The 21,485-nt window shown below is 40.6% G+C and overlaps 2 protein-coding genes across 5 annotated transcripts; one reads left to right on the top strand and one right to left on the bottom strand.

The window, feature by feature from the left end:
• Nucleotides 1-5,296: 5,296 nt before the first annotated feature.
• Nucleotides 5,297-11,933, bottom strand: dnajb4 (DnaJ heat shock protein family (Hsp40) member B4). Its single transcript, XM_026150233.2, has 3 exons — nucleotides 11,025-11,933; nucleotides 8,367-8,947; nucleotides 5,297-6,292 (listed from the first exon to the last, which is right to left on the bottom strand). The coding sequence occupies exons 1-3, from the start codon at nucleotides 11,233-11,235 to the stop codon at nucleotides 6,062-6,064; spliced, it is 1,023 nt and encodes a 340-aa protein (XP_026006018.1). The 5' UTR covers nucleotides 11,236-11,933; the 3' UTR covers nucleotides 5,297-6,061.
• On the top strand, nucleotides 7,897-20,384 carry slc25a24l (solute carrier family 25 member 24, like). Of its 4 annotated transcripts, none has more exons than XM_026150232.2 (12): nucleotides 7,899-8,016; nucleotides 14,524-14,647; nucleotides 14,786-14,899; nucleotides 14,995-15,121; nucleotides 15,509-15,596; nucleotides 15,945-16,056; nucleotides 16,152-16,310; nucleotides 17,112-17,249; nucleotides 17,334-17,444; nucleotides 19,430-19,597; nucleotides 19,673-19,811; nucleotides 19,906-20,384. In XM_026150232.2, exons 3-12 carry the CDS (start codon nucleotides 14,858-14,860, stop codon nucleotides 20,091-20,093), a joined length of 1,272 nt encoding a protein of 423 aa, XP_026006017.2. In that variant the 5' UTR covers nucleotides 7,899-8,016; nucleotides 14,524-14,647; nucleotides 14,786-14,857; the 3' UTR covers nucleotides 20,094-20,384. The 4 variants fall into 4 exon arrangements, with proteins under 4 accessions (XP_026006015.2, XP_026006017.2, XP_080148397.1 ...); XM_080292271.1 differs by adding an exon at nucleotides 13,758-13,819 and having other exon boundaries at nucleotides 7,938-8,016; nucleotides 14,481-14,899; XM_026150230.2 differs by having other exon boundaries at nucleotides 7,897-8,016; nucleotides 14,524-14,899.
• The last annotated feature ends 1,101 nt before the right edge of the window (nucleotides 20,385-21,485 follow it).

The following is a 21,485-nucleotide window of genomic DNA, read 5'->3' as shown; positions in this document are numbered from 1 at the left end:
TCTAGTGGAGGTCTCCTGGAGGTTTATCCAGTGTCTTTATGTTGGATGAATTCGAAATGAAAAATAGCGTGTTTTAGTATTATTTTCTGACATTGTCTTCAAATGTTGTATTTTCCTAACTTTTCTACTGACGACAGTACAGGATAGAATAAAAACAGGCTTTATGTCCAGTGTTGTTGATGTCATGATATTACAGTGCACTCACATAAAGGCTGTTCTGTCAGTAAAAGCCTAATAAGACTTTCGTTGAAGATGCAGAGGTAATTTCATGACACAAATCAGTGATGCAGATTTAAAAGACACTAACTGAAATACAGCAAAAGTTCAAACTGTTAACCTGATGATGCAGGGACACTGTTGTGACTTAAAAAGTGTCTGCTTGTTTTTATTTGCTCTCTAAATAGCGAAAAAGGTAATGTTTGCTCATTTTAAGTATTTCTCTGAATGTAATCATCTGCAACGAGTTGGAGTATTAGCAGCGTTTTCAGTTTTGCTTTGTTTCTTTGGACTTTTTTTAAGCCCCTGACACTGAACATCCACTTCTAGAGTTTCAAAGTGACACGGACTGTACCACACTATTATTTTCTGTGGAAAGCTCACTGCTACCAAGGTCAATGCTCTCCAGATGGTGGTTACACTAAGAGCTGAAGGTTTTACATTCTGCTTTGTGAAGCAAAACAGTGTGTTTACATTTGCATGTAATGTGGAGAAAAATGTCCTTCAGTGGTCACACAACACAGGACAATACACTAAAGAGAAGAAACTAAAACTCTACACAACGTTTTACAGAGAAATCCAGGTTTATGTTTCTTGCATATTGTTTCTGTGATAAGTATTTGTTGCTTCTTTATCTTATGTGAGTATTTATTATTAATTACTTGTATTTTTCTTTTTTTATTTAATTTCTGAGCACTTACTTTTATATTACAATAGAATATACAGTTTTAACTGACGGTTTCATTTATTAAAGGAAAAAAGATATCCAAATCTACCTGACCCTGTGTGAAAAAGCAATTGTCCCTGAACCTAGAACTGGAAACAAGAGTTTGCAATAACTGATAATGAGTCTTTCACATCTCTGGAGGAATTTTGGCCAACTCTCCTTTGCAGAATTGTTTTAATTCAGCCCCATTATAGCGTTTTCAAGCCTGATCAAGGCCTACATTTTGGCTTCAGGGCACAAACGGATGCTGACATCTATCATTTTGGAAAAGGTCACCAAACCAAGGAGGTCACAAAAGAACCCAGAACAACATCTGAAGACCTGAAGGCCTCACTTGCCTACAGGTCAGAGTTCATGATATAACAATAAGAATGAGACTGGGCAAAAATGGCATCCATGGAAGAGTTTCAAAGCAGAAATCACTGCTGACCAAAGATAACACAAAAGGCTCGTCTCATATTTACTAGAGATGGACCAATCCGATATTACGTATCGGTCCGATACTGACGTAAATTACTGGATCGGATATCGGAGAGAAATAAAAAATGTAATCGATCCATTAAATATCAAAAAAGCACCTCACAAAACTTGCGATATGGCATAACTCGGCTCATAACCGTAGCATGTCGGAGCAGTGTGCTCACGTGATAGAGCGGCTGTGTGTATTTGTAGCCTCGCTACCAAACCGGCATTTCATCTCCGAGGAAGTGATACCAGAGAGAAGTAAAGCAAGTGTGTAAGTTCATCTCTGAATGTTTGTAAAGCATTCCAGCGTAAAGCTTAACAACAGATATATGGAGCGAGTGCCTCTCCCCCCTCCCTCTCCTGCTGCTACTTCAATCATGAAACTGCTTAATGATCAGCTGATCGGCTTTTCTGTGGCGAGTCTTGTTTGTTTATCGCCCACTTTGCACTAGAAAGAGGAAACCAGCGGCTGAACAACAGCAGCACGTTTAAGCTTGATAATCTGTTGTTAGAATGTATTTAATATTACTTTCTACTCGAGGATCTTTTTCTACATAGCTGACAGCTGGTAACTGTGCAGGGGCGGATCTAGCAAAGTTTAGCCAGGGGGGCCGATAGGGCATTAACAGGGAAAAGGGGGCACAAAGACATACTTTTCTTTCTTATTCTCATTTAAAATGTCTAGCTTTTAATAAATAATTATCTGACTCTTACACCCAAAGTTTTAATCTGATGTAAAATGTATAGAAGTCCATTACTGTTAGTGTTGTTTATTTAAACTTGAGTATGAACTTATACAAAATGCAGCAAGATATTAAAAAAACAGTTTTATTGATTAAAAAACACACTATATCGGATTCATATCGGTATCGGCAGATATCCAAATTTATGATATCGGTATCGGTATCGGACATAAAAAAGCGGTATCGTGCCATCTCTAATATTTACCAAAAAAAAAAAAATCTTGATGATCCTTAAGACTTTTGGGAAAACACTCTGTGGACTGACAAGACAAAAGCTGAACTTTTTAGAAGCGTTGGGTCTCATTACATCTGGTATAATGCTAATGCAGTGTTTCATACAAAGAACATCGCACCAACAGTCAGACATGGTGGTGGTAGCGTGATGGTCGGGGGCTGCTCTGCTGCCTCAGGACCTGAATGACTTCTTGTAAATGATGGAACCACAAATGCTGCCCTCTACTGGAAAATCCTCAAAGAGAATGTCCAACCATCAGTTTGTGCCCTAAAGCTCAAGCAGACTTGCACTAGGACAATGATCTGAAACTCGAAGGCTGTTCATGCTTGAAAACCCCCCCAGCGTGGCTGAATTACAACAAATTCTGCAAAGAAGAAATTTCTCCAGAGTGACGTGAAGGTTTTGCCAGTTACTACAAACACAAGACTGCAGTTCTTGTTGCCAAGGGTGGCACAACCGGTTATCAGGTGTAGGGGGGGGACTACTTCTTCACACAGGGCCACGTGGGTTAGGATAACTTTTTTAATCTTGAAAAATGAAATCATCAATTAAATATGTTTCATTTGGTCTGGTTATCTTTGTATAATATTAACATTTGTAAGTGTGAAAAATATGCAAAAAAAAAAGAAAAGAAAAGAAAAAAGAAATCACTTTTTCACACCACTGTATTGTGTTTTCCTTCCTTTGCTGCAGCACCACATTTCCTTTTCCTCTTCCACTGGCAGCCTGTTGCCCCTATAAATGTTTGTCTGAGCAGCTCCTTCAGGGTGTAACTCTGTTGCACTGAAGCTCTAAAATATGTTTTAGGTGTACAGACTTATACAGCCAATAACTGTTCAAGTTGTAAAAACTGTACCTATGTTTCCTAAAATATGTCCAAGTGATAACAAAGATGGAGACGTGCTCTTTCTATTGTCCATAAAAACCCGAAATCTTCAAAGGATTTCATAAATTATTTTGAAAACGTAAACTGAGCAAAAAAAAACTGAGAAAATTGTGAATATTTATGTTACAATACGCACATTTATGACTGAACCATGCAGAGGCCTGTCACATTTTAACTATTTGAGGAACAATCCTGCATTTGGTGACTTACACAATTAAATAATCTTCACATAGTTTCGGGATTTAAGTTATTCATAGCATCTATTTTGACCAGACACACCAAATAGCACTGATAATTGTTCATGTGGACATTTGCACTTAGCCACTTGCCTAAACCTGATACATTTGCAAGTGCAAACAACAAGAAAAGACAAATACTCTTTTTGTTGTGCGCAAATAACAAAACATTTTAAGAATTTCACATATTGTTTTGACAATTTCAACTGTCATCCAAGGACTGAGCCAAAGAAGCTGAGAAAAACTGCAGCAAGTGTGACACGGCCATCAGCGTGTTGCTTATAAGTCATCAATAACATGTTACTTGAAGGCTGAGCGTGAAGCACGCATCTGTTTAAACTGCTCCTCGGGTGTACAGACGCTGGGGGAACTATTTAATGAATAAATAATTATGAGGATGAAGTTGCTGTTTGAATGCTCCTCTTTAAAACAGGCTTTGAAGAATCAATTTAAATGCTGATAATGAAAAAGTAAAGACCTTTGTAAATCAGTCGTACTTGTTAGTTATCGAATCTGCGCAATCTTAAAGGGACTAAATATTGATTTATGAATTTTAATCCATAGCTTAAATATTTAATGATGAGTCTTTCACTGCACTTTGGATAAAAATGCAACATTAAACAACATAAAATGGGAAACTGTGGTTGGTAAAAGCTCCAGGAGACATCATTTCAGGTTTACACCGTGACCTTTAACTCAGAGGCCATACTTTTACTCACATAATGCTCACAGATACTAGATTGAAAAATCCAAATGCCAATTTCTAGTCAGAGTTACGGCGATTTTGAAGGGAGAGGATCGGCAGCTGGTGAGCTCCCACACTACCCAGAGCATGTGTGTTTACTCTCCACTCTCTGTGCATGATAGTGACGCATCATCTGCATGAATCTCTACACATGCTGATGGACGATTTAAGATGGATGGACGGATCAAGTTATGTAAAAAGAAAGTACAACCTTATTCAAAATTCAATCTTTTATATGTCAGAACGTGACAAAAATCAGTCGTTCCTTAGCAAAGCTTAAAGTTGTGGGAATACAAGCCTGGATGAACAACATTGACATATTACACCGTGTCATTAATCATTTAATAAAAACTGAGGAAAAATGCAGAAGCAGTGTGTGCAAAACGAACTATCCTCTTACTGCTTCCATAGGAATTAAGAGGGTAACTAGCACTAAATCCATCTGATCAATTCAATCAGTATCTGTGACAAAGCTTTGGCAGTTTTCACGTGTGCATTAACACAATGCCAAGGAGGAAAGATACCTGCAGTAATTTTAGAGAAGCAACTGTTGTTACCTATCACTCTGGGTAAGTCATTCCCCCAAAATCTAAGTTCATCGTAGTCTTCATCATTCACTGCTTCTATGTGTAGATAGATAGATAATTATAGTTTAATAGCAGGATATTATTATCTGCCAACACAGCCAGTTTGAGGTTTTTTTTTTTTATATGTCTATTTATTGTTATGCTCTTCTGAACTCCTGATATTACCCAAACCAGTAAAAGTAGCACTGAAACAGACACTAAACTCACTGAGTTAAAATCAATAAAAATCACTGATGTAAAACTAAATAAAAATGGGAAATTTAGTGAAAATGACTAAACCGCAGCAAATCTGGCGCTAACACAGACCATCCTGGCTGTGGGCCCCTGAGTCATAAAGATGTGGCATCCCCTGGTGGGAAAATGTCAGCTCTCCTGCATGCGTCAGCAGCAGGGGAGCTAACAGACAGCTATAATTACACATTCATATTTGTACTGTGAGTAACTTTACACATTAACTTCAGTCAAGGTATTTTTAATTTTAATTTCGCACATCAGAAACATTTTTTACAACAGCAAATTATTCACATTTGACTATCAAAATATAGGTTCATTTCATTCCCCCCTGGGCTGCAAAGAACCCATGTTGTGTAATAATAATGCTACACAGACTATAAATAATCCTAAGCGGTATTAACTTTTTTTTTTTTGTCTTTTTAAAGCGATGACTGTTTATATCCCGGAGGAGGACGCGTTTCTGAGCCTCTCCGTGGCTGAAACAGCTCGAGTCAGTTTGTGTGTAAATATTTATTTTAAAATTCAAGTCAAGGTATTTTCACAGGTAAGTTTCTAAAATGCACACATTGCACCTGCTGAGTTCATTCGACCACCTCCAAAGAACCTCCAAATCAAAGTTCACTGCTCGCGGCAAAGCAAACGTGAAGCCTGACGAGTCTAAAGTAAGACAACGAGCTGTTTGACACTAAAGTTTGTTTTTTGCTTTTGCAGCTGTAGACTCATTCACACCAAAACATTTCCAACTAACGAAAAAGTGGCAAAGGCCCACAAACATGAAATGTGCACGTTCAGATATCGCTCGCACTTGTATCAACTTGGCAGCATGCATGGCATTTATAAAAACACCACATAGCTCAAAAATAGAAATTGCACATTCACCATTTGGGAAGGGGGGGTCCATCTGGGAACTGTCAGAACTGTCCTTGTGCATGTGTGTGTGTAAGTGTGTGTGTGTCATGTGGCTCTGTCTCCCTCGTTTATTTCTTCCTAAGCAGGTAAATGCCGTTTCAGGACATCTCTGGCATTTGTCGGCAAAGACTCGGGAAAGTTCACATCAAACTCCACCACCAGGTCTCCTCTCTGCTCGGGGTTTTTGGGGAACGGGAGACCCTGTCCGGCTACAGTTTTTCTCATGCCGGGCTTGACGACGTCCGTGATCTTCATGTTGCACGTCTTCCCGTCTATCGTCGACACGGTGACGGAGCATCCGCACAGCGACTGTGAAGACAAGAATATGAGGGTAAGGTGAGGATCGGCGGGAGAACAGCAACCCACACACTGACGACTGCAAAAACGGCAGAAATAACACAGCAATCTGCTCACCGGCTATGTCGGTGCATCATCTATGGTTCCTTTTATCATTATTTTATTATTATTATTATTAAAGGTTTTCTCTTCCTTTGTCCCACTTTCAGTTTCCTTCTTACTTTATTCTACAGGTTTGATCCTCGCGCGTTTGTTCTTCTCTGCTCTGTTGTTTTCCCACCCTGCTTGTTGTGTGATTGTGTTCACCCGTTTCTTATTACCCTTCCCTGCTTGTGTGTATTTAATCCCTGTGTTTCCTTTGGCTGGATCTCTACAGTTTCAGGATTTATCTTATTTGCCCATCTGATATGTTTTTCCTGCTATCAATGCCAGCAATAATTACAGTTTCCCCTTAATTCCCTGAAAGTCCAAAATGGTTTCCTCTCTGTGTTTGAATCTTTTCTGCAGACTAAACCAGAGGCATGAGATACATGCAAATATTCACAGTATAGGTCAGTGGAAAAACATAATTACACAACAAATGTCAAAATATGTGTTCATGCCTTTGTTATGCAAGTTAAAAAGTAAAAGAAAAAGCAATTTAACTGCAGCTTTATCTGATCAGATAAAGCCGTGCTTACTTTGCGATACATGCGTAGAATCTCACATTACACTAGAGCTATTAATCAAATACTTTACCGTTCTATCTAATCTAACTCAAAACACGAGCGTAGGTGGATCGAGAGAGAGATTCTGCAACCAAAGCTGCACAAAAGCAGACAAAAAGAGCAAATACACCCAGAGTGAAAAGAGATGAGCTGATAAACAAAAGCTCCTCAAGTCTAACATCTGCTACCAGTACAATGTGACCATATTAACTAAACTGTATATTTTTTTAACATGATATCAACTTAATATTTTCGAGTGTTTGTTTTGGAGCCTCGAGCTGATGCCATCTTAGCGTTGAAGCCGGGTGTGACCGGCAGCAGCTTTTCAAACCTAAAGTATCCTCAGCTTGGTTTTCCTTCCTGACACTAACGAGGAGCATAACTGACAAAACAAACAACATGTTGCATTCAATGTGAGATCCAACTTGAAACTGAGAACATAAGCTTACCAGGAAACTGTTCAAAGAGATCATGAATCAAGTAAGAAGAAGGATCATTTCCCCACAGATTTTTATACAGCCTGACTTCTTTCATTGCAACTAGAGGAGTCTCCCCCTGCTGGTCATCAGCAAGAATGCAGGTTTAAGGCACTATAGCATATTATCCAAGATAGAAGCTACATCTGTCTTTTAGATTTCTGATTAATCTTCAACAGACTTTAAAATTTAGTTTAATTCTGCTTCCACAAAACAATCTTAAAGGCTATTTTCAGAGCCCTGAACCACTTGAACTCTCCGGATTAGTCTTCATCAAGAGAAGGAAGTTTGATCAGCATCAAGTGATTACAGGTGGTCATAATTTCCATGTTGAAAGACTAAATGGCTTCAGGTATCATTCTGTCTGTGTGCTTTTTTATTTTTAATTGGGTTGCCCACATTTTCTTCTTAACAAGAGTCTCATTGTGATTGGAAACTGATTGAAAGGCAGCTTAATTATAGCATGCACAGCTGATCTGCTGGTAGTGGTCATAAATTCAGAGATGTGGAGGTTATATCTCTCACTGTGTGCTGAGGGGGAGGAACCACATAAGTAAGTACATCTTGCACCGTGTGCACGTGGGTGGCCGTCGCCTCTCCGCTCTCCCTGCGATACAGCTCCTACTTCTCTGCGCCGATGATCCAGATTACATAAGTGTGCATTCAAGGTGTGAGTTTGGTCTGGTACTATACTGATTCATTTAAGCCCGTGCTTTCCAGGGAAACAGCTGAAGCAGAGTACCTACAGTTTATTGATTGCGACCAGCGTTTAAGCTGCAGAGCATTAAAGCTGCACTCACAGCTAAATATGAACTTGTTCTGTGTGTGACTTATTCATCTATCAGACTCTATTAATACCTCTACACTCAGACAAAGCAGGTGCCAAAATAGAAAAGGCCTCACCTGTCGTAAGCTCACACGCACTGGATACACAATGTTGGAGCCCTCCCGCCTAAAGTGGGGGTGTGGTTTGTCCTTGATGACGAAAACAATGTCAGCGGGAATAGTATTTGGAGACTCGTCTCCCTCCCGGGGGAACGTGATCTTGGTTCCCTCCTTCCAGCCCCGCTTAATCTCGATAGTGAGAATCTTATCCTCAGTGCGCATGGTCCTGCCATCTGGATTTAGCCTTTTGCGGGAGATTTTCATCCTCTTGGTGCAGCCGTGGAACACCTCCTCCAGGGTGACCCTCAGTTCGTGGATGATGGGCGGGTCCTGCTTCCGCCGCTGCTGCCCCCCGAGGCCCACGTGGCCGTCACGGGGGAAGCCGTTCAGGTTGAAGCTGGTGAAGGAGCCGAAGGGGTCGTTTCCGTCCACCTCCATGTCCTCGTCGTCTCGCCCGTTCGCTTTACGTCCGAAGAACATCTCGAAGGGGTTGGAGCCTCCGAAGAAAGTGGCGAAGGTGGCGTGAGGGTCTCCATGGAAGGTGTAGGTGAAAGTGGTGCCTTGTCCGTCACCAGCGGGCCCACTTCCTCCCTTGAGACCTTTTGGGCAACAGAAATGATTAATGACATGAGTGCTCAGCGAGAGCACTTACAGCATGACTGATAAACTCTGACTTCAAAGTACAGCCCAGTTTATCAGAGTTCTGCTGAATGATCTTAGAGCTAAAACATCAAACCACGATGGTCCCAGTTTCTTTATTTCACACTTTACATCATTCTTGAGTGAGTACTGTGGTTTTTAAGTGTTAAAATGCCACATTACCTCAGAGATTACCTACATCTTATTAATGATGTTCCTCAACCATCATTCCAAAATAAAAACAGAAAAATATGGGAGTAAAGAAAGTTTTCCTTAAGGGAAAAACTTTGGGACATCAGATGAGGGAGGGGAAAGTGTCAGAGAGACTCCCTGTTCTCAAACACCTCTTCCAGTTCTTCTGGTGAGAAATTCCCAAGCCAGCTGAGAGCGCATTTCCTGGATCTGCCCCTGGGCCTCCTCTCAGCAGGACCTCACCGGTGAGGTGGCCAGGAGGCATCCTAGTCAGATCCCCCAACCAGCTCAGCTGCCTCCTTTTGATGGTGAGGACTAGCAGTGCTACTTACTACCCCGAACCAAAAAGTCAGTGTAAATAGCATTGTTTTTAGCCTTTTTTTTTTATTTTTTTAAATTTAAATCATTACTATTTTTCAGTCACAGTTTCTACATTGTCATGTTCAGGGTTAGGTTAACAAACAAAGGCTTTCTGGCAGAAAGTCCTGAAGTACAAATTCTTCCATTATCAAAGTTTTCCAGTCTCCTTCGCCAGTCTCAAAGCTATGACATCACAACAATAATATTGTTGCACTGGAGAAACATGATGTGGGAAAAATGCCAACATGGCAACACCAGACTGTGGCTGTTATTCAACTAGCAGCTGATACTGGTTGGTACTCTGAGTGGAGGGGATAGTACTGGTGTCACGAGAAGGAAAATTGGATTAGTGCAAGAAAATGACATAAAATGCTGAGAAGTCAAGCCACTTCAGACATAGATGGACAAATTCTGAGTCTTACAAAGTATTTTTAATATCAATATCAGGAAAGATATATTTGAGATATTAGAGGAGATGACTCATGTAGAGGGTAATTGTAATGCTGCAGTTAGATTCTGTGATGGAGCCATGTTATGCTCATTCTTTCTTTACATCGCTTCCTTCTCAAACTGTTCAGGTAAAAGTTTTTCATGTATCTCCATCACAGGGCCAAACTGAGTACAACTGCTAAAGTTGAACCACGCCACCTTTGTGGACATGATGGGATGATGGGATACGCTTTCTGTTAGAGGTATCACATATAAGAGCATGTCCCCTGTTACAAAACTGGAAAATTTGTTTGGTTTTCCCTTTTACTCTTATAAATGGATCTCACCACTAGTAATCAGCGGATTTTTTTTGATTGAGATCAACTCCCAACTCAGGGAATTGTTTGCATGGTTTGAGGGAGCTCTTACAGAAGCCATATGGTTCAAATTTCCATGCTCATGATGTCATTTTAACTTTTTCCTGCATGCATTTTCTTGCTTTACACTTCCCGTGCCTTAAACTGTGCATTTCTGAGAAAGGTTCCTCGTGTATCCAGTTACATTAAGAGGAGAAAAATGTTTTGGTGTGAGTAAAATTGTAAAAATCATAATATGCCTCCATAAATTTTAAATATGTGGTTGTGGATATGATGGATGGTCTATTTTTCCTTCCTCACACCAACCAAAGATCCCGAAAATAGCAGTCTGGACTGAAAATCTCCATGTAGCTGCATGTACCTCTGCTACTGTAACATTTTGTACAGAATGGCTGTTGGTGTGAATCGATATTACCCCCGGTTTCTCTTAAAATTGGAGCTTATTACTGTAAGTGCCGTGCCACATATGGACTGAGCCTCATGATAAAATGCACAGAAATGTATGCAGATGATCTGCCGAACAGCTGTGCTGTGGGCCTGCTGCTGTGCTGGTTACAGTGTGCGACTTGAATTGAAGCCAGTTGTGTTTTACATGCAGCCATCCAGCTTCACAGCGCGTTCATAACGGTGTTTTAACCCGAAACACACAATAGCGTGTAATTAAAAAAATATACGTTACCTTCCTCTCCATACTGATCATAAATTTCCCTTTTCTTCGGATCACTGAGGACTTCATATGCTTCGGCGATTTCCTTAAATTTCTCCTCGGCGGCTGCAGACTTGTTTTTGTCCGGATGCCATTTCAGCGCCTGTTTTTTATAAGCTTTTTTTATATCCTCATCCGTGGCTCCTTTAGAGATACCCAGCGTTTTATAGTAATCTTTGCCCATTTTTAACCCACTTATCCCCCTATAAGAAAAATAATAAATTAACAAATAAAAAGGGGGCTAGAGCTCCTGGAGCAGAGCAGGTAGACTGGCCTGACGCGGGTCGGCGGATGGTTGTCACAGCTGACTAATAAACAATAAGTATCCGCAGACAGACACACAGTGGAGGATGAAGACCATTTAGAGGGGGTTAGTCAACGCCGTGGACCCTCTGTTATTTATCCGTGACTGGATGACCCTCTTTAAATAGACACGGCTCCCTCCCCTGTATCCACAGCGCCAAAGTCAAGTCAGACGCAATAAATAATTCTGGTTCCGGTGCGCTTGAGCTTGAGCTTCCAAAATTATGACGCATTAGAGAATGTCTTGTATCAAATTTTTTTTTTCAAGAAAAACAATAAAAACTGCGAAACACGCTTCAAGATGAACAGGTGGGACAATTATTTTTTGACTGGAGATTAAAAAAAAATAATTAAAAAAATTAAAATTGTATACCTCCACAATTTACGAAAAATAGGGCATCGAATCACATAAATGTTTGTCCTGATACAAAAACAAGAACGAGACAGGAGTCCAAAAGCCGAAAATATCAAACTACAGTCAAACCAATACCCGATTTGTAATTTTGAGATGCACTCTGCTTACTGTAAAACCAAGTCATAAATTCTTACAGCTATTCAGTGCGGTACCCATGAAGTGAAAATCAATTATTATATGTTTATTGTGTTTGAATTCGATCTCGAAAGTGTTACCAAGCATACAGTTCTGCTGTTTATGCAGCACCACTCAAAATTTGAAACACACCTTCTCATTGTAGAGTTTTTCATTACTCTTATTGTTTTTCTACATTTTAAAAACATCTTGTATGTACACGACTATAATGCTGGATATTCACATTAAACAAGGCCAAAGTTTCAAATAATGAGGTTATGTACAGGAAATCATGAGCCAAAAGCTCAGACTTCTGACTCCTCTAAATGCTCTGTTTCATACAGTTTTGTCTACTCTTGGCTCTTTATGACGTCACAGAGAGGGGAAACCCTTAATATGGTCTTCTCAGGCACAAAGATCAACCAGCTTCACCCAGGTTTAGACCCAGATTGTTGAGCTCCGGTTATGTGATGCTGATTCTTTATCCACTGAGCTGAATTGATGCATGTTGACGTGGGTTAAGTGTTACCTCTAATTCTAAATAAATCCCCAACAGTGCAGCAAAACATCTCCATGCCACCACAGCTCCTCCCCCAGGCCTCACAGTGAGAAGAGAAAATGCAGATCTGTTCACCTTCTCATAAAGCAACCTAAATTCATAAAGAAACCTACTGAGATATGTTTAATGTGAGGTGAATTTTATTAAGAAATAATAAAATCCCCTACCCTCACCTATGGCCACGAGCTGTGGGTAGTGACCGAAAGAACGAGATCGCGGATACAAGCGGCAGAAATGAGCTTCCTCCGAAGAGTGGCTGGCCTCTCCCTTAGAGATAGGGTGAGAAGTTCGGCCATCCGGGAGGGGCTCAGAGTAGAGCCGCTGCTGCTCCACATCGAAAGGAGCCAGCTGAGGTGGTTCGGGCATCTGACAAGGATGCCCCCTGGGCGCCTCCTGGGTGAGGTGTTCCAGGCATGTCCCACCGGGAGGAGGCCCCGGGGCAGACCCAGGACACGCTGGAGAGATTATATCTCTCGGCTGGCCTGGGAACGCCTTGGTATTCCCCCGGATAAGCTGGAGGAGGTGGCTGGGGAGAGGGAGGTCTGGGCCTCTTTGCTTAGGCTGCTGCCCCCGCGACCCGGCCCCGGACAAAGCGGATGAGGATGGATGGATGGAATAAATATAAGAAACTCCTTGAATGTTGTAGGTGTATATTTTTATTTTAGTTTCTTTTTTTTTTTTCTTATAGAACATTTTTACTTGCCTTACATGAGAATAAATTGGTTTTATTTTGAAAAGCTGCTTTCCGGTATGAGTGGCAGTAAGTGGACGCTGTGGACTGGAATCTGGCGGCTTTTTCTAGAAAGTAAGTGGCGATACTCGTCATTCACCAAACCGGGGTCCTTTGCACATCATCCAGGTGAGAGGCGAAAAAAGACCAGTCACTGTATTTGATGTCGTTTATAGCCATGACGTCATCGCACAAAACTGACAGCCAATGGGAAGCAATGGAAACTCTGAAACTCCCCATGCTTATCTGGAGGAAAATGTTGTATGTATATCAGATGACAAGGGCCAGGTAATAAATATCTTATATGTCAGTATCTTAACTATCCTATAACATTTGGCGTTTTCTTTAATCTTAACAAACCAGGAATGCGGGTAAAAATGTAAATAAAGACAATAAACACGTGGTACAATAAAATCACAAAACTATATTTAACCAAACTCTGAAATACTCAAACTCCCAAAGTCACAGAAAATCCGTATTCAAGCAATTCATCGTTATCCTCAAGTTGTTTTCCTCCCTTTTACATGTAGCAGTTAAGGCTTTTTTTCTTCTTCTTTTTTTTTATCTTATGGATTACACCATCAGTCACTGGAGAAGAGCCACTGAAACCAAAGTCTGCTAGACTGCCTCCAACCCCCCGTGGATTGGTATGTGTGTCTTCCTCTAGTACTTAGCTCTTCCTGGACTGCAGACCTCTCAGATATTGTGTCTGGAATCTGCTGGAGCCACTCTCCCAGTTTGGGGGTTACAGGTCCTGTAATACTCCTGTAACCACTGGGACCACTCCTCCTTTCCTATCTGCTCCAGTTATTCAGTGCATTTGGTCTCCTCCTTTTAACTGGCACATCTATCACAACCGTAGTCTTCTGCTCTCTGTCATGACTCTGTAAATGTGTAATTTTTACAATAATTTACTGGCAGCTGGATGACAGAATGTGTTGGATGGATGTGTTGTTGGTTGGACAGCAGTTGCTGACCTGTCTTCCACTGGGAATTGGAGACATTTCTGTGTACTATCCAAACCCAGTGCTTCTCTGTGTGCCAGCATGCATCTTACATGCTGCTACTAAGTGCAGGACTGTCTCAGTGGGACCTTTGCATTGCTTGCATCTTGGGTCCTATCGAGTGTGGCAGACGATTGCTTTTAGGCATCTGGTGCTTTGAGGCTGTTGTGATCAGAGCCTCTGTGCTGTGCTCGAGGTCAGCTTTTTCTAGCCACTGGTTGGAATTCTTGATGTCAGCAGTTTCCTTTATCTGCAAGATGTGTCTCCTTTTTAAAAAAATAAATAATACATTTTGTATAAATAGCACGCAGAAGATCACAGGTTCGAGGCCACTGTGTCTATTCCAGATGAAGGTGGCCTCTCCTGCAGCCACAGCGCCCCCTGGTGTTCCTTAGAGGAAGTGAGTTTTACAAAAACCGCTGATAGAAGCTCTCTCTCTGCCAGTGAGTCAGCGCCTCTGCAGAGCTGCAGGTCAATCATCTCTGGTGATAATGAATGAATGTTTTAAAATCTCCTTTAAAAGGTCCTGCAACGAATAAAAGGTTTTAAAGGTTTTTTCTGTTTGCATCTGGAAAATTTTACTGCTTTTCTGCATGAACCATGGATCAGTTTCGTGGATTATTTAGTAAACTGGACCAAAATGAGGATGGATTCGTTTCTGTGGCGGAGCTACAAGACGAAATGAGGAAGCATGGTATTATCTCAGCGGATGGGAAGGTCCAGGTAACAAATATTCTTAATAGCATCTATATGCATCGGTATTATTATTGTTTTTTTTTTAAACCTGCTATTGAGAGAGCTGTTTTTGTTTCTTGTAGAGTATCGTCGAGTCTTATGACAGAGACAAAGATGGCCTGCTGGATTATCAAGAGTTCCTCAGCTACATGATGGACAGAGAGAGGAAGTGGAAAATTCACTTTCATGACCTTGATAAGAATAATTGTGGTGAGTTGAAAGTCTTACCGCCTTATAAGTGATACATTTCTGGAGGAAAAAAATGAATGATACAAAATGAAGTATGTGAGGACTTAAATCAGTTTTTAAGATCTGCGCCTCCTGCTTTTTTGTCCTTTAAAGAACATAATGAACATAACTCTGCAGAAAGTGTGTTCTAACATGACTTTTCCTCGATAACCTGAATACATTTTTTATTTTGTTGATGGTGAAATGTGTTTTCAAGGTCAGACACGACTGGCTGGCAGGCAAACAAAAGATCTGTTTATGGTACACAGACCTGCAGCATTTCAGGGACCATAGCACATCATATAGAAACTTCACTTATGAGGAAGAGCAGTATCTGTTTGTAATTTTGTGCATTTCTTCTTTGATCAGGATTCATTGACCAGGAGGACATCATATGTTTGTTTAAGGAGTTAGGAGTGGTCATTTCAAAGCCGAATGCAAAAAAAATTATACAAATGTAAGATTTTCTTGCCCACTACCTCATAGATTCATTATTGTTTTTGAGTATATATGCATTTATACTTGGCATATAGGTTTAAAATAATTAGCATAATTAGCATTAAATAAAATATATTTAAGGCATAATCGTGATTATTTTGGGTTGCCAGATTAAACGAATGGTTAAAAGGATCCCTCAGTATGGACTCACTACCTGGCTAACCTGAACTTGTTGTATCTCTGAATTATAAATGATTATTACTCAGCTTGCTGTTTTGAAAATGGACAAATGATGTGATGTTAACACGGGATGTGAAAGCTTTATTTCCTGAAACTTGACAAGTGTCGTTGTCTTTGGCAACATCAGGATGGATAAGGACAACTCGATGACGGTGGATTGGGATGAATTCTTGCACCACATCATCCTCAACCCTGTGGATAACATCGGGGAGCTAGTGTCCTCATGGAAACACAGTTTGGTATGATCATTCCCATTATGCTTTACATTTACACAGCGATTAAAATGTCTCCTCAAAAGGTGATCAGTTAAGTCCTCCTGTTTGTACTCCTGCAGGTGTTTGATGTCGGGGAGAGCCGCGGGATCCCCATTGAGTTCCCTGAAGAAGCGTCAGGCTTCAGTGCTTGGAGGACATTTGTTATGTCAGCAGGACTGGCGGATGCTGTGTCCCGGACCATGACGGCACCTATAGACCGCCTTAAAACACAACTTCAGGTCAGCTCCACTATCACAAGGCACTGCAGACAAAAGGAAAAGGAAAATGTTTCAGAAACATCACACAAATTATGTAATAATTATTCAAGCTCAGCGGTTTTACAGAGTTTCTGACTACATCACTCAGCGTAACTATTATGTGGCCCTGGAAGACTCGCAAATTCTGTCAGGAAGAATTAGATAAACTACCAAAGCCCAGGTGCACAAAGCCTGTAGAGTCAAAGCTGTTCCTGCTGCAAAGAAATGGCTCTAAGAAATGCTTAAATAAAGGTTTGAATCATTTTGTAAAAGAGCCACTCATGTTTTAACATCGTGTCACAGTATAGATTAATAAGCAAATATGCTTCTTTTGTCCATCCATCCATTTTCTTAACTGCTTATCAAGGTTGCAGGAGAGCTGGAGCTTATCCTAGATGTACACCACAGACAGGTTACCAGTCTGTCACAGGGCTAACAAAGAGAGACAGAAAAAAACATTAAAGCTATTTAGCATTTTAAGATAATGTAAATTTTTGGGTTCCAGCTCCCCTGTGGCGCTGATATGGGTAAGCAGAAGACGATGGATGGATGTTTCGTTTTGGCTGTGAGCCCGGCCTAGTTTTACATTAGTATCTCTGGCTCTAAAAACAGTCTGTTATCAGCTTGCCTGCCTTATTTTTATGACCTGCATTCAAACTGTTGCTTTTATCTTGCTTTTAACTTTATGTACCTATATTTATCCTAAAAGTGTTGCTGTTGTGACTGTTCCACATCACTGCACACCTGCACCTCACTGAAAATGACTTCCTGTCTCCACAATAGGTGTATGGATCCAAGGCCTTCTCCCAGGGTTTTCAGGAGATGAGAGGAGGTGGTTTGCGGTCAATGTGGCAAGGCAATGCTGTCAACGTGCTGAAAGGAACGCCACAGTCGACACTTCAGTGTCTTATCTACGCCCAGGTGAGGCTGAGCATTGAGCTGTTGGTGTACAGTTTATTTTTTTCCGATTGATTAGCACACTCAGATGTCCTCTGCTCCGTTTAGATGAAGGTCTACACCCAAAACAGGACCCAGCAGACTCTGACAGTGCAGCAGCGTTTCGGGTTGGGCTGCATCTCTGGAGCTGTGGCTCACGCTGTCTTCTACCCCTTAGAGGTCAGATCAGTGGCAGATCTGAGTACTTTAACATTTCTGTCCTGAAGTGCAGATCACTGACTGTTTTAATTGTTACTATGTCATTGTTAGACTCATTATAAAGCCTTTTTATTATCATAAACAAATGAGTCAGTCTCTACAGTATCTCCAAAGAGAACAACACATGTTCCAATATTAATATTAAACAATCACCATGAGGAAGTGCGTGAACAACCACACAAATACTTTAGATGCTGGGAAACAGTGATCTTCATCTGTAATCTCATGGCCGTGAATAACTGTATTCTGTATTACTTTGAGGCTGATAAATCGCCACGGCAATGTGGAGTAAACAGGTGAGGAAAATACTAAAACTGAGCTTTTGCTTCTTACATTATGAGAAACTGGAGGATACTGTGTTATTCAACTCAGTTTTTCCCCTTTATGCTACAACAAAATTAAACTAACATTCTGTACTGAGGCCAGCGTGCTCTGATATTTTTAGAGGCTCTCCTTTGTTTGCGTTCGTCACACTAAAGTCTCAAATAACCCCTCCACAGTCAGCAGCCCAAATACAAGCAAAAATGTTACCACTGATGATATCAACATCATGTCAACACCATCTTATCAACAATAAATGTATATATATATATTTTTTTAATTAAAAACAAAAACAAACGAGCATCATAAAACCAAAATGCACAAACTCTTCCTCCCATCCCACACAGAGCACGTGAATAAATACAAAAAAGATGCACGGTCGACAGCAAACCCCTGTTCCTCTAACTACTAACCTTTCTCTTTGTATTTCACTACATATTTTAATCTTTCTGGTTTTCTGGTGTTTTGAGCATGAGGTCATCTTGAGTTTGATGAATTATACAGCAGGTATTCTGAATCATAAACAGTTGATAGCACAGCAAATGGGTAAAATGGTATATATTCATATCCCCTCTTATTTCAGGACATGTATCTTTTCTGAATTACTATGTGCTACATAAACTTTTTTTCCCCTGTAGAAGTCTAGTTAACAGAAATTTAAAAGCCCAAAATCCCCAAATTATTACCAACATGGCAGGTTAGGGCTCCAGTCATGCCTAGAGACCAGTCAGCAACCAGTTGCTAGGAAAAAGCATTTCTTCTGCAGCCGTTGGAGAGTGGTTAGTGGAGGCTGCTAGCCATCCATAGTGAGTAAATGTCTGCAAACAGTTACACAATGCTGCACTGAAAAACTCCTTGCAATTGTTTGTATCACAAGAAGATCCTGAATTGTCTCCAAACAGTTGCAAACTACTCTCTAAGTGGTGAAGTTTTTTAAGAAGGGAAACTGTTCCCTTTTAATGTAAAATGTGTGCTTTTTGAGATATGTTTGTTGCAGCAATAAGGCACAGCTTTCCTTTTAATGGTGAATATTCTCTGTTTCTGGTTTGAGCTGCACTTTTTAAAGTGCCGCTTAAACTCACAGAGTAAGTGGCCAGTGTCTGCAAACAAGTTGGCATGTTCCATTTGAACCTGTTAATGACCAAAGCAATCACAACGAGGGTTTTGAGCCAGCAACCAGTTGCCAGTTGGGGAATATGCATTTTACGTAGCAACCATAAGGAACCAAAAGAAAAAAACATGAGGTAGGAAACAAGCAAAAGCAAAAATTTACTGCCAGACAAGTGTTTGGAGAATAGTTATACAATGGAAACATGTGACTGGAGAATTAGGTGAGGAAAAAAGGTTGTGATCTCTGTGGCTGTGAAGCCCCACTGCTACTCAAAGCAAACCTGAAGAAAGCTGGTTTAGAGGCTGAGGAATTAAGGAGTCTTGTTTCAGACAATAGATGAACTGACAGGCTTCACCAAAGTTCAGCATTAGCTAAACTGTATGATAATGTAAAATTTGTTGAATCACTCAAAGCTGCTCTAGTAGAGTCCAAGAATTGAGACTAATAGACCCACTTTAATTTATTAGTGGGGATCTCTTTTAGCAGTCTCACTCTCCTCTTGTTTTCTCTACAGGTGCTGAAGGTGAGGCTGAACCTGCAGCAGGCTGGCACTTACCATGGTGTTGCAGTGTGTGCCCGATCCATTTATAGAAGCGAGTCTTTGTCTTCCTTTTACAGAGGATTCAAGCCCAGCATCCTCTGTATGATCCCCTATGCAGGTGTGGAGTGTGCTGTTCATCAGGTGGGCCAGAAGACAACAGAGATCAAGTGAACTTTTATTTTGAAAAGATGCTAATTGCTTATTTTGTAATTGCAGTCAATCATGAGCTGGGCAAAAAGCGATCCCGCCTACAACAGTGACTCCAAACTGTTTTTCTTCAGCTTTGTGGCGTTCGCTTCTGGACAAATCACCAGTTACCCGCTGGCGGTGATCCGAACTCAGCAGCAAGCGCAGGGTATCGGCTCTCATTCATTCGGCACAGTTTACAGTTTCATATGAAGCTTTTATGTGGGAATGTTTTACTCATGTTTGTTTGTCTTGTTCTTCAGCTTTCAGATCAGATTCATGGCCAGCCTCGGGTGTATTACCGGGACTGATTGGGATATATGAAAGATATGGAATTAAAGGATATTATAATGGCATGGGAGCCAGCTTCGTCAGGGCGATACCGTGTGCCTTAATGAACTACACTCTGACTAGAAAATTTGAAAATGTTTTTTCCTCCTTGGAGTCTTGAGGAAATTAGAAAAAAAGCAAAAGCTGTGAGTTTTATTTTTGTTAATTATCCAAACACATGTCTGAAAAAAATGCCTGAGATGTGAAATGAGGTCAATCACGAAGTTATGGTTAACTCTGCAGGATTTGCTTTGTTATATTTTCTGTTGACCACGAGCATGGAACCATAATCTGACTGACTTTAAATATGTAATAACCAAGAGTAACAGCTGGCTACTCGACATGCTCTTTTAAAATAAGAAAATATGTTGTTGTGTTGACTGTATAATAAAATGATACTTCATAGCATGAATCAGATAGTGTTCATCTGTAACCCTAGTGTCAGTGCTGAGCCTGGATGAATGGGGGAGGTCGCACTGGGGCCGGGGTTAACAACGATCACCTCTGGTCCTGCTGGCCAAAAGCATGCTGATAGAAACTGTGCTACTGTTGGGAAAAGACAAAGGAAGAGGCGATGGGGAAGGCATGTTAGGAAGCAGCAAGAGAGGAGGATGGAGGAAAAGAGAAAGGCTAGAGAGAAAATTCAGTGATGTAGTGAAGGACCTGCTTAGGGTTGGTGTGACAGAGGAGGATGGTAGCGATGGGGATAATGAGATATCTACATTTCTATACATTTACAAAAGTGATCATTTTCAATTTAAGTGTGTGAATCTCAGGAGTAACAGATTTAATGTCATGTTTAAAATAAAGATTTAGGAGTGAAAGTCTTCTGGAATAAATCTTTTTCAGGTTTTGAAGACATTTACCTGAAAGGACTCTTCAGCTCTAAAAGTCAGTCTCAAATATTTAACCCGTAGTGCTGTTGTCACGCTGAAGTGGTCGTTGAGAGTCGCTGATCCATGCCTTGATCGTGTGAGTCATTAAGGGTCACATAGGCCAAGTGAATTCTTTGTGAGATCATCCTTATTGAGGGAAATAGTAAAGCCACACAGAGCAAACAATATACTCACCAACAACAATGCTAATATATAAAATAAAATTTCATATGTCACAAAAAAAAAGATGAGCACAGTGAAGTTTTGATCCATCGCACTCAGGTTATAAGATTTCGACGTGACCAACAAACTCCATGGGACATTTTATCCGTGTTTATAGTGCAAAGAGCTTCTCCTCTGAGATTTCGTTGGGATTCATTGGGATTTCGTTATAGCTGGCACAGAACCTCAACCTTACTGAATATTAGATAATAGTATTTTATGCCATGAAGATTCAAGCAACTTGTCTTCATAAACAAAAGACAGCACTGCATGTTACTAAAGAAATATTATTATAAAGTTATTACTGATTTAAGTGCAATTGTTGGACTCTGACAAAGTTAGGGAGGCAAAACTGAGATGGTTTGGACATGTGCAGAGGAGGGATAGGGAATATACTGGACAAAGGACTTTGAATG

The sequence above is a fragment of the Astatotilapia calliptera genome, chromosome 18, assembly GCF_964374335.1.
Source record: "Astatotilapia calliptera chromosome 18, fAstCal68.1, whole genome shotgun sequence".
Taxonomy (NCBI): domain Eukaryota; kingdom Metazoa; phylum Chordata; class Actinopteri; order Cichliformes; family Cichlidae; genus Astatotilapia; species Astatotilapia calliptera.
The sequence above is the reverse complement of the archived record's forward strand: the minus strand, read 5'-3'. Positions and strand labels throughout refer to the sequence as shown.